The sequence below is a fragment of the Erinaceus europaeus genome, chromosome 6 (assembly GCF_950295315.1).
Source record: "Erinaceus europaeus chromosome 6, mEriEur2.1, whole genome shotgun sequence".
NCBI lineage: Eukaryota > Metazoa > Chordata > Mammalia > Eulipotyphla > Erinaceidae > Erinaceus > Erinaceus europaeus.
This window is the reverse complement of record NC_080167.1, coordinates 35,731,021-35,744,074: the sequence shown is the minus strand read 5'-3', so window position 1 is coordinate 35,744,074 and position 13,054 is coordinate 35,731,021. Positions and strand designations below refer to the sequence as shown.

The window sequence follows — 13,054 nt, the reverse complement described above, 5'->3', positions numbered from 1 at the left end:
CTCATGAATAAATAAAATCTTTTTAAAAAAATCTGAAAAAGTTATATACATGTACCAACAACAACACTTACTGTAAACCATTAATCCACTAACCCCCAAAAAGAAAACTGCATTATGACTTTTCTGACAACCAAATAGAATCACTAATAAGGAATACAAAACCATTTAGTAACACATAATTCTATGTAAGATTAGCACCAGAGGGGCCAGGAGCATGCTTTCATGAGCTTGAGGCCCTAGGTTCAAACTCCTATGCCAGATGGGAGCAATACTACACCAGGGAAAGTTCTAAAATAAAATGAAAAAGCCTAGGAGTAGTGGAGTTTTGCATGTATGAGGTATTATTACCACATACAGACACACAAAAAAATTAACTGAAAATAACTTATCTTTTTAATAACAAGCATCAGTTTATTTTTCCATATTGTCACCTATATTAGTACAAATAAAATGCTTACCAACTTTGCTTTAAATCCAAGTACCAAATGTTGACCCCTCCTTTAACGGCTTCATAGTTACTTTCAGATCCCTATGTAAAAATATCAATAACATAAATTCCTTGAATCTAGTAATTATTTTTTTATCTGTGCATCCCCAGCACCCATTACTGCTGCGTCACCCACAGTAGGTCAGTTATTCTTTAAAATATTTTATGCATTTATTATTGGATAGAGACAGAGGGAAATTGAGAAGAAAGGGGGAGAAACAAAAGGAGAGAGAGAGACTTGCAGCCTTGCTTCACCACTCATGCAGCTTCCCCCTGCAGGTAGGGACCAGGAGCTTGAACCCAGCACACTGTAATGTGTACGCTCAAACAGGTACGCCACTGGCTGGCCCCTATGTAGTAGCTCAGTTACTATGTACATTTTAAAACTTATTATCTAAATCAGTTCTGGAATTTAAATAGCAGTCACATTTCTGCTTCGACAGCTAAAATATTTTTTTATAAATATTTTTTAAATATTTATTTTATTTATTTATTCCCTTTTTGTTGCCCTTGTTGTTTTATTGTTGTAGTTATTATTGTTGTTGTCGTTGTTGGATAGGACAGAGAAAAATGGAGAGAGGAGGGGAAGACAGAGAGGAGGAGAGAAAGATAGACACCTGCAGACCTGCTTCACCGTCTGTGAAGCGACTCCCCTGCAGGTGGGGAGTCGGGGTTCGAACCGGGATCCTTAGGCCGGTCCTTGTGTTTTACGCCACCTGCGCTTAACCCGCTGCGCTACAGCCCGACTCCCAATAGCTAAAATATTTATCTGTACAATATGCTGACGTGTTCTAATAAAATTAAAGAAACAAACATTATCAAGTAACTACAGATATGATGAATTTAACACAGATGAGTATTACTGTTCCTTACCCAAATAGCATCAGTAATGTTTTCCTTCAGGACTCTATTTATATCCCAACTGTGTACATGCTTTTCTGAAGAGTCATCTAATTCCCATTTACTTATGTTTGAACTTGTCAGGATATAAAAACTTGATCTCTCTCTATGCCAGAGGACACTTGAAAGCTGTATAAAAAGAAAAGGAAGCTCTGTGTCAGCTTTTTTTTTTTTCTTCTTCAAATTTCACACATATTGTAATTATTTGATTAGTAACCCTAGTAGAAGTTTGTGTTTAGGACACAAAGGACAGGGTGATTCTGAAATATACTTTGAAGCAAGGGAGAATTTCCATAGGCAAAAGGATAAAGGCAAAAGGCCATGAACAGCAGAGGTGTAAATTATAGAGGCTTCAGAGAATCAGAATTAAATTGGAATGTAGGTTATAACTGGCAAAGAAGCAAAAATAATGTTCAAATGGGAGAAAAAAATTAGTAGGGCCAGGGAGATAGCACTATCAGTAAGACAACAGACTCTTCATGCCTGAAGCACAGGGGATCCTGGCTTCAATTCCCTGGCACTACTCTCAAGGCCAGAGCTGAGGAAAGAAGGAAGGAAGAAGAAAGGGGGGAGGGGGAAAAAGGGAGGGAGAAAAACCCATCAGGGTGATATTATCAATGCCTTTTGAATGTAAAGCAGGGATATGTGCAGTTACACATGACTATGCTTCTCTTTTTTATTTTTTTATATTTATTTTCCCTTTTGTTGCCCTTTTTTTAATTGTTGTTGTTACTGATGTCGTCACTGTTAGATAGGACAGAGAGAAATGGAGAGAGGAGAAGACAGAGAGGGGGACACCTGCAGACATGCTTCACCGCTTGTGAAGCAACTCCCCGGCAGGTGGGGAGCCGGGGGCTTGAATTGGAATCCTTACGCCACATGCGCTTAACCCGACTCCCAAATATGCTTCTCTTAAGTATACGCTTGCTTACAAAGTACAGAAGAATTTTTTTTTTAAAGATGAGAAAGCATGATTATTTTGACTTAAAACTCTAATCATCCCTATTTCTCCTGTAAACATGAAACTAGTTGCAAATGGGCTAGGAGAACCAGTAATAAGTAAATTAGATGGTACCAAGAACTTAAAGAAAATTTACCAAGGTTGTAGATTAAAGCAAAACAATGAAAGCAAAAAGATGGAAATATAAGTGAGAAATTATGTAAACCAAAGCTACAGTGCTTGGTACATATGCTAATGTGCTAGAGGAGAGATGGAAAAAAGAGGTCAAAGTTTCATAATTACCTGAGTCACTAAATAAGTGACAATGCCATCAATAAGATAAAAAACAATCTTTCCAAGTTTTTGTGCAGTCAAAGGAGACAATAGGAATTTGCTTTTACGTAAGTTAAGTACTAGGCTTAAAAACTATTTAAGGAAGGGCTGGGTAGTGGCACACATGTTTGAGTGCACATATCACAATACTCAAGGACCTGGGTTCAAGCCTCTGGTACCCACCTGCAGAAGGGAAACTTCAGGAGTGGTGAAGCAGGATTGCAGGTGTCTATCTCCCTACCCTCTCCATTTCTGACTATCTCTATCCAATAAATAAATAAAGATAATTAAATAATTAAAAAAAAACTGGGAGTCAGGAGGTAGCACAGTGGGTTAAGTACAGGTGGCACAAAGTTAAAGGACTGGTGTAAGGATCCCGGTTTGAGCCCCTGGCTCCCCACTTGCAGGTGGGTCACTTCACAAGGGGGAAGCAGGTCTACATGTGTCTATCTTTCTCTTCCCATCTCTGTCTTCCCCTCCTCTCTCCATTTCTCTCTGTCCTATCCAACAACGACGACATCAATAAAAACAAGGGCAACAAAAGGGAATAAATAAATATTTAAAAGACAAAAACTAGAATACATTCCCCAAACTATTAAAAAGAAAGAAAGAAAGAAAAAAGAAAAGAAGATGTGCTTCTAATACAAACAGACATTGGGGGAGTCGGGCGGTAGTGCAGCGCCTTAAGTGCAAGTGGCGCAAAGCGCAAGGACTGGTGGAAGGATCACGGTTCGAGCCCCTGGCTCCCCACCTGCAGAGGAGTCCCTTCACAGGCAGTGAAGCAGGTCAGCAGGTGTCCATCTTTCTCTCCCCCTCCTCTCTCCATTTCTCTCTGTCCTATCCAACAACAACATCAATAAGAAAAGGGCAACAAAAGGGAATAAATATTTTTTTTAAAAAAACCTAGAATATATTCCCCAAACTATTTAACAAGAAAAAAGAAAAGAAGATGTGCTTCTAATACAAACAGATGTTGGGGGAGTCGGGCAGTAGCGCAGCAGCTTAAGCGCAGGTGGCACAAAGCGCAAGGATCGGTGGAAGGATCCAGGTTCGAGCCCTGGCTCCCCACCGGCAGGAGAGTTGCTTCACAAGTGGTGAAGTAGGTCTGCAGGTGTCTATCTCTCTCTCCTCCTCTCTGTCTTCCCCTCCTCTCTCCATTTCTCTCTGTCCTATCCAACAACGAAGACAGACAACAATAATAATTACAATAATAAAGCAACAATGGCAACAAAAGGGAATAAATAAAATAAATAATTTTTTTAAAAAACAAAAACAAACAGACATTGGGTGATCTGGGAGGTGGCGTAGTGGATAAAACATTAGATTCTCAAGCATGAGTTCCTGAGTTCAACTCTAGCAGCAGACGTACCAGAGTGGTGTCTGGTTCTTTCTCTCTCTCCTCCTATCTTTCTCATTAGTAAATAAATAAAATCCTTAAAAAAATAAAAATGAAATAAAAGACCTTGGAATCACTATTACTGATAGTTCTGTAATCTTCCACAAACAACTTATTAGCCTCACTTAGGACATTTCCTCATGTGCAAACTAAAAAGAAAGCTCTCTACATTACTGAGCACTGTGATTACACAAAGCACCTAGCAGACAGATTATGATTTGAGTCATTCACAGATAAAGTTGATTAAAGACACTTGGTTAAGTCTAAAAAGCAAAATTAACTCTTAAATACATCTACAATTTGACATAACTTTAAAGACTATATAATCTATATGATGTAAAAATTTTAAAGATTTATTATTTAAAAATATTTAACTATTTCTCTTTCTTATCTAATACAAAGAAAAAAGAAAAGAAAAAATGGCTGCCAGGCACCAAGTAGTAGTGCAGGCATCAAGCCCTAGCAATAATTCTGACGGTAAGGTAAATAAATTAATTAGTTAAATTAATTTACAGGGTGTGCAAAAGTGTTACCATGAATGCATTTGATCATCATATGAAAATGTTTTAGGCTGCCTGGAAGGGGCTCAGTGGCAGAGTACATGCCCAGCATGCATGAGGGCATAGGTTCAATGGCCAGCACCAAATATAATAAAATTAAACTCTCTGGTGGTCTAGAACGTGGCGCAGTGGATAGAGCATTGGAATCTCAAGCATGAGGTCCTAAGTTCAATCCCTGGCAATACATGTACCAAAGTGATATCCAGTTCCTTCTCTCTCTCTCCTCCTATCTTTCTCATTAATAAAAAAAAATATTAGTATCTTTAAAAAAAAAAAAAAAACTATCTGGCTTTTCTAACTTTCACTAAAAAATAAAATTAGCAGCCTATAAGGTGGTACAGTAAGTGAAGCACTGGAAGCTTAGGAATAAGGTCCTAGGTTTGATCCTCACTGTTTTATGTGCCAGAGTGAAATTCTGGTCCTCTTTCCTTCCCATTGATTAATAAATAATGATAAAATAAAGAAATGACATTAGAATTAATTTTGCCTCCATGGTTATTGCTGGGGCTTGGTGCCTGCACTACAAACACTGTTCCTGAGGCCATTTTTTTTCTCATTTTGTTGCCCTTGTCATTACTGTTGTCATTGTTTTTGTTGTTGTTGGATAGGACAGAAACAAGCTGAGAGAAGAGGAGAGACTGAGAGAGTGGAGAGAAAGACAAAACACCTGTAGACATGCTTCACCACCCTTGAAGCAACCTCACTGTAGGTGGGGAGCCCGCAGGCTCGAGCCGGGATCCTTACGCTTCACGCCATGTGTGCTTAACCCGCTGCACTACCGCCCGACCCCCTAGAATTTTTTTTTTAATGAGCTGAGGGTACACTATTCCTGGAAGTAGTGCAATATCAGGTTGATCCCCTATTCCAACTCCCTGCTCCAAAAATCCTTTTAACATATTGTCCTCAGTTAGAGGACGTATCAGATATTAAACTGATTAAGAACAGATACCAACTGGATCTTAGCCAAAAGGCCGAGAAGTGATACATTAGAAACTTTTTTTCAAATAGATTTCAAGGTAGCTAAGCAGTAGAACACATGCCTTCAATACACGAGGGTCTAGGTTTAATTTCAGCACTACCTGGGAACATCATAAAAAGCACCTAGAAGGACCAAGTGGTGGCTCACCTCGTAGAGCATACACGTTAAAATGCACAAGGATCTGGGTTCAAGCCCCCGGTCTCCCCCTGTAAGGAAAAAGCTTCACGAGTGGTGAAGCAGTGTTGCCGGTGGTTCTCTCTTCTCCCTTACATCCCCCTCCTCTTTCAAATTGTCTCTATCTCTATCCAAATAAATCACTTTAAAAAAAGAAAGACAGAATCACCAATGACAAAAACTGGGGGGAACCCTGTGAATGGTGAAGTAATATACTAGTGTTTCTTTCTCCCTCTCTGTCTCTAAAATTATGGAATTAAGATTTGGACTGGGGAGGGGGGGCACCTCAGCAATACCAAGCATGCATGAAGTTCTGTTTGTTACCTGGCACTGCAAAAAATAAAATGAGTAAATGAAAATGCTCCACTGAGAAATGAGTAAGAAACAATTAATGTTGAAGAACAATTAATGGTTGGTTGCATTTATAAGTAGAATGCAAATAAAGCAAACAAACTATCAAAAACTAGCAAGGCCAACTCTTAAACTCACTGAGAAGTTTGGTGGTCACTAGAAATAAAGAGACATTGAGTGAGAGGAAAATATAAAGTGTGAGATGATACTAGAATTTTGATGGTAGGTACACTGAGGTCTATACACACACACACACACACACACACAGTGTGAAACTATACTCCTGAAATTTTTTTTTAATTTTTAAAGGTTTTTTTTTTTTTTTTAATCTTTTTTTATTGGATAGAAACAGCCAGAAATGGAGAGATAGAGAGTAAGAAAGACAGACGTGCTTCACCACTCACAAAGCTTTTCCCCAACAGGTGGGGACTGGGGGCTCAAACCTGGGTCCTTGTGCACTGTAATGTGTGTGCTCAAACAAGTGCACCACCACTCAGGCCCTTCCCCTTGAAATTCTATGGAACTGTAAAACAATGACTGTTGTTTTCGATGGGTTAGGTTGTTTTCGCCGGGCTGGCTTCACGGGCAGGTAACAGACGACCAGGGACTCATGTCTGGGTTGTACGCAGTATCTCTTTATTCATGCAGGACGCAGCACAATCTAAGACGAGCTAAGCTAAATTCAAGGTACAGTACTCTAAAACTCACAATGCTGTCTTTATATATACTTGCCAAGTAGGGTGGAAACAGGGTGTGACATAGAGAGGGTGGAGAGAAAAGTGACTGGTGACAATCAGAGTGTGACAAGGAGAGGATCAGGGTGTGACAAGGAGGGGGGGTGGAGCAAAAACATATCATGAAACAGTGGGGATTGAACCAATGCCCTGGAGGGAGGTGCTTGTTAACAGCGGTTATATAAATAGAATGAAGTGGTTATGTAAATAGAATAGTGTTAAGCAGGGGGGATTTAAACCAAATGAAACAGAAGGGGTCTCATGCATACCAACAAATGACTAATTACTAAAATGAAAGTACTTCACTGAAAAAAATCAAAGAGGGCAGGGGTAGATAGCATAATGGTTATACAAAGAGACTGTCAAGACTCTCCAGGTTCAATCCACTGCACCACCATAAACCACAGCTGATCAGTGCTCTGGTTTAAAAAAAAAAAAAAATCAAAGGTATACTACTGTCCATACAGAAGATAATACTAAATTTATAGGAAATTTCCAAGATCCTGATGTCATCAAGAAACAAGATTATTTTATCAACTTACCATGAGATCACTACTAGGAGATAAAATTCCCAAAAGAGAGGACACTCTCCTACCAATTCCTGAAAGCATGCCATTCCCTTGAGGCAGGAAATGTTGATTAATCTTTCCTAAATTTTCAGGTATCAGTCGAATCAGCTGGCTCCCGGATGAGGACAAAATAAAACTTCCTCCCTGTGAACAAATATGAAATTATTTCATTAAAGGGGATTGGGGGATGTAGTATAGCAGATAAGGTGCAGGACTTTAAAGCATGAGATCCTGAGTTGAACCCCTGACATCCCATGTACCAGCCAGAGTGATACTCTAGTTCTCTCTCCATCCCATTAAGAAATAAACCTTTTAAAAAATAATTTAATCAACAATTTTTTTGGCTCTATGTTAATTCTTTTTTCAGCCACCAGGTTCCAGATGCTAACATGATACTAACCGGACCTCCCTGGGCAGACGACCCCGCCACTGTGTCCTGGAGCCCCACTTCTCCAGAACCCAAACCCACTAGGGAATGAGAGATAGGTTGAGAGAATGATCGACCTGCCAACGCCCATGTTCAGTGGGGAAGCAATTACAGAAGCCAGACCTTCCACCTTCTGCACCCCATAATGACCCTGAGTCCATATTCTCAGAGAGATAAAGAATAGGAAAGCTATCTGGGGAGTGGAAGGCATACGGAGTTCTGGTGGTGGGAATTGTGTGGAGTTGTATACCTCTTATCCTATGGTTTCCTTTTTATAAATAAAAATTAAATAATAATAATTAATTAAAGCATGTAACATTAAGATAAAGAAAACTGGGTGGGGTTAGATAATATAGTGGTTATGCAAATAGACTCCCAAGTCCCAGGTTCAATCTCCTCCACCACCATAAGCCAGAGCTGAGCAGTGCTTTGGTTAAAAAAAAAAAAAAAAAGTTTTCAATCACAGAAAAGCTATTTGTACCTTAAATTCTAAATGAATTTAAAAAAAACAAACATATTTTGGGGCCCTTGCTGATGGTAGTATTTGAACTCTACCTGTTGTGTCACCATCTGGCCCCCCCCAGACTGTCTTTTCCTCCCCCCCCTTTATTGGGGGATTAATGGTTTACAGTTAACAGTAAATACAATAGTTTGTACATGCGAAACATTTCCCAGTTTTCCACGTAACAATTCAACCCCCACTAGGTCCTCCTCTGCCTTCATATTCCAGGACCTGAACCCTCCCACCTCAGTCTTTTACTTTGTTGCAATATAACAACCCAGATAGTCTTTTTCATAATGTCTAGTAAGCTTTTATTCACTCTCATAAAACATTTCTGAAAGAAATGAGCAGAGCTCTGTGAGAGGGGTCTCCTGAGACCCTAGGATCAATCTATGGCATTCTTGTCTCTTCTTGATCTATTCCTCTCTAGTCTATTCAAAATCCCACACTTTTAGTCATTCAAATTCTACTTCCAAAGTAAATCATAGCTTTTTAGTAAATAGAAAAAAAAAGTATCAGTCTATAGCCATACCATCCTGAACACACCCAACCTCATCAGAAAAGAGTATCTATGTATACCTACCTGTACTGCTGTTAGGAAACTGTAAGTCTTATCACCACCCAAATCTACAAAAGTCTCTGCATAAGTGTCTTCACTAGCAAGACTTGGCCAGTAGCGGATGGATCCTTCTCTGGTGGCAACCATGACAGCAACAGCCTAGAAATAAGATTTTAACACTCATAATAACAACAGATGGGACACCAAAATAATCTTATGAACTAATAAAAAGGATTTTATTTTTATATTTCACTAACAAAACCTATTTTTAAAATTATACAGTGCAGTACAGGAAGCAACACAGTGGATGGTGTTAGATTCTCAAGCATGAGGTTCTGAGTTCAATCACATATGCCAGAGTGAGACTCTGGTTCTTGTTCCTCTCCAGATCTTTCTCATTAATAAATAAATCACACCATTTTAAAAAAGTTATAGAGCAAAATGGGACTTTCTCCCTTTGTTGTACAGTTCTATGAATTCTAACATACACTATATATAGACTCATTTAATTGTATGCACAAAAAACCTTAGGATACAGAATAGCTCTTTCAGAATAGCTCTGTAATCTCCACAACTCCCTAATATTGTTGCTTTACAGTCACTTTTCACCCCCTGCCCCCCTCCTATACTCATGCTAATTTTATTTATATCATTTATTTTTTATCATTCTGAGAATGTCAAACTAAAGAAATCAGAATAACTTTCTGGCACTAGCTCACAACACTTAACATAATGTTCTTGGTAGTCATTCAGGTTGTTGCAGGAATCAATAATCCATTCCTTCTTTTTAATACACTTTATTAGAGGGTTAATGGTTAGAGTACAGTTGTTGGCACATTGGTATAGCCCCTCATCTCCCCATGACAGGTGTCTAGATACCTAGATTACACTTGCTTCCCCAATCTAGGTCCCAGTGCCCTTTCATCCTATCCTTTTCCCACCTTCCCCAGAGTCCTGTGCTTTGGTGTAATACACCACATCCAATCCAAGTTTCACTTTACGTTTCCCCATATTGTCCTTTTTATTAGCAGTACCTATTCTATGGATGAGCCAGTTTGTTTATACATTCACTTGCTGCAGAGTAACTTTTGTCACTACAAATAAAGTGTCATGTTATTTATTTATTTTGAACATATGCTTTTTTCTAAGGCAATTTCTGGCCATGTGGCAAATATATTCTAAGTTTATGAAAAAATAAAAATCAAGTCACTGTACCACAGCATTTCTAACACCAATATATGAGTTCTGGTTACTCTAGATTCTTGCCAGCACTTGGTGGCATCAATTCTTTTTGTTTATGTAGTAGGGGTGTCATGTTATTTCAGCTGGTAGAATTAACATGCTCTCCAATGGCTAGTGTTTTTATTTGCATACATGACAACCTTATGCACTTTATTTTAAAGTGTCCAGAGAGTTGGCTTACTGGATAAAGCATAAAACTTGCAAATAAGAATGAGGTTTAACCCCTGGCACTCCATATGCCATGCCAGAATGGCTTTCTGGTAGAAAGCCTCTTATAGAACCAATCCATAAAAAAAATAAAATAAAAAATAAATGGGGGCCAGGTAGTGCACCTGGCTGAGTACATGCTACAATGTGCAAGGACCCAGGTTTGAGCCCCCAGTCCCCACCTGCAGGGGGAAAGTTTTGTGAGTGGTGAAGCAGTGCTGCACGTGTCTCTCCCTCTCTGTCTCCTCCTTCCCTCTTGATTTCTAGCTGTCTCTATCCAGTAAATAAAGATAATAAAAAATATATGTAAGTAAATAAAACTTACTTTAAAAAATAAGAAAAAAATTTAAATATTTATTATTGGATAGAAACAGAAATTAAAAAGGGGAGGAGATAGAGAGGGAGAGAGACAGAGAGACACCTGTAGCCCTGCTTCACCACTTGTGAAGCTTTCCCTCTGCAGGTGGGGACCAGGGGCTTGAACCTGGGTCTTTATGCACTATAATGTGTGTGCTTAACCAGGTGCAACACTGCCTGGCCCCATAAGAAAAAATTTTAAATAACATATGATGACAACTTGTCTTGTAAGCCATTATTTCTCTAATAAAACACACAACAATAGGGGAAAAAAAAGAGGTTAACAGTGGTTTGTACAATAGACATTTTTTAAAGTTTATTTTATTTTTAAAGTTTATCTTTATTTATAGAGACAGAAATTAAAAGGGAAGGGGGAGATAGACAGGAAGAGAGATAGAGACACCTGCAGCACTGTTTCACCATTTGCAAAGCTTTCCCCCTGCAGGTGAACCTGGGTCCTTGTGCACTGTAACATGTACGCTCAACCAGGTGCACCACCACCTGGCCCCTACAACAGACTTTAGTGCCTAAGGCTTCATAGGTCACAGGTTCAACCCCCAGCACATATTAAAATGGATTCTTACAACTTCCAAACTCCTTTTTTATTAGAATAAATAGAAATTTTATTTATTATTATTAAATAACATAACTTTAAAAAAATAGTGTCTATGCGGCAGGGTAGATAGCATAATGGTTATGCAAAGACACTTTCATGCCTGAGGCTCCGAAGTCCCAGGTTCAATCCCCTGCATCACCATAAACCAGAGCTGAGCAGTGTTCTGGTAAAAAAAACAAAAGTTTTTATTCAAATCTTATTATCCTATCTTTTAATTAAAGTGTTTCATTATTCAGCTTTGAAAGTTCTGTATTCTAGATACAAGTGCTCTATAACATAGTTTTGTTTAACACTATTGTGACAATTGTCAAGAAAAAAATGCTAGCTGACATTAAACATGTTAGACAAGGAGCTGTTTTTTTTTTTTTTTTGCCTCCAGGGTTATTGCTGGGGTTCACACTGGTGCCTGCACTATAAATCCACTGCTCCTGGAGGCTATTTTTCCCAATTTGTTGCCCTTGTTGTTGTGCTTGTTGTAGTTGTTGTCATAGCTGTTGTTGTTGTTGTTGCTGGATAGGACACAGAGAAATGGAGAGAGCAAGGGAAGACAGAGAAGAGGAGAGAAAGATAGACACACCTGCAGACCTGCTTCACTGCTTGTGAAGCGACCTGCTGGTGGGGAGCCAGGGGCTCCAACTGGGATCTTTACGCTGGCCCTTGCGCTTTGCACCATGTGTGCTTAACCCACTGTGCTACCGCCTGACTCCCTTTTTTCTTTCTTTTTTAAAGATTCTGTTTATTAATGAGAAAGATAGGAGGAGAGGGAAAGAACCAGATTATCACCCTGGTACATGTGCTGCTGTGGCTTGAACTCAGGACCTCATGCTTGAGAGTTCAGTGCTTTATCTACTGAGCCATCTCCTAGACAACAAGGAGCTGGTTTTCCTACAAGCTGTTCCACTTAAGTCAAAAGTAAGTTTACAAAGAGTCAGGCGGTAGGACAGACGGTTAAGTGCATGTGGCGTAAAGTGCAAGGACCAGAGAAAGGATCCCGGTTCGAACCCCTGGTTCCTCACCTGCGGGGGTGTCAATTCATAAGCGGTGAAGCAGGTCTGCAGGTGTCTTATCTTTCTCTCCCCCTCTCTGTCTTCCCCTTCTCTCCATTTCTCTCTGTCCTATGCAATAACGATGAAAACAATAATAACTACAACAATAAAACAACAAGGGCAACAAAAGAGAATAAATAAATAAATATAAAAAAGGGGGAAAAAAGTAAGTTTACAAGAAAGTTACTAGGAAATTAGATAAGTCTACAAATATTTTCTACAAGTCTGTGGCTTGTTCTTTGTCTTGTGTCTGGAAATTTTGTTAGGTCTTACTCTTTTTTTTTTTTTCCACCAGAGGCTCTGTGCATGTACCAAAAATCTGGTACTCCCGGTGGTCAGAGACAGGACAGAGAGAAACTGAGAAGGAAGGGGGAAATAGAAAGGGGGAGAGAGGGAGTCAGGAGGTAGCGCAGTGGGTTAAGCGCACTTGGCGCAAAGCCAAGGACCTGTGTAAGCATCCCGGTTTGAGCCCCCAGTGCCCTGGGCTGGGGGGGGGTCACTTCACAAGCAGTGAAATAGGTCTGCAGGTATCTATCTTTCTCTCTCTATCTCTGTCTCCCCTCCTCTGTCCTATCCAACAACAATGACATCAATAACAACTACAACAGTAAAACAACAAGGGCAACAAAAGGGAATAAATAAATATTTTTTAAAAAATAGAAAGAAAGGGGGAGA

At 39.4% G+C, this 13,054-nt stretch overlaps 1 protein-coding gene and 1 pseudogene across 1 annotated transcript in view; both read right to left on the bottom strand.

The window, feature by feature from the left end:
* The window catches only part of NUP133 (nucleoporin 133), a 93,785-nt gene that overhangs the window by 66,530 nt on the left and 14,201 nt on the right, over window positions 1-13,054 (bottom strand). The window contains exons 5-8 of the mRNA XM_060192026.1: window positions 8,936-9,070; window positions 7,397-7,567; window positions 1,361-1,516; window positions 459-529 (exon numbers count right to left, since the gene is read on the bottom strand). Of these exons, the coding sequence (XP_060048009.1) occupies window positions 459-529; window positions 1,361-1,516; window positions 7,397-7,567; window positions 8,936-9,070 (533 nt within the window). The remainder of the gene's footprint in view (window positions 1-458; window positions 530-1,360; window positions 1,517-7,396; window positions 7,568-8,935; window positions 9,071-13,054) is intronic.
* Window positions 5,430-5,599, bottom strand: LOC132539216 (U2 spliceosomal RNA; annotated as a pseudogene).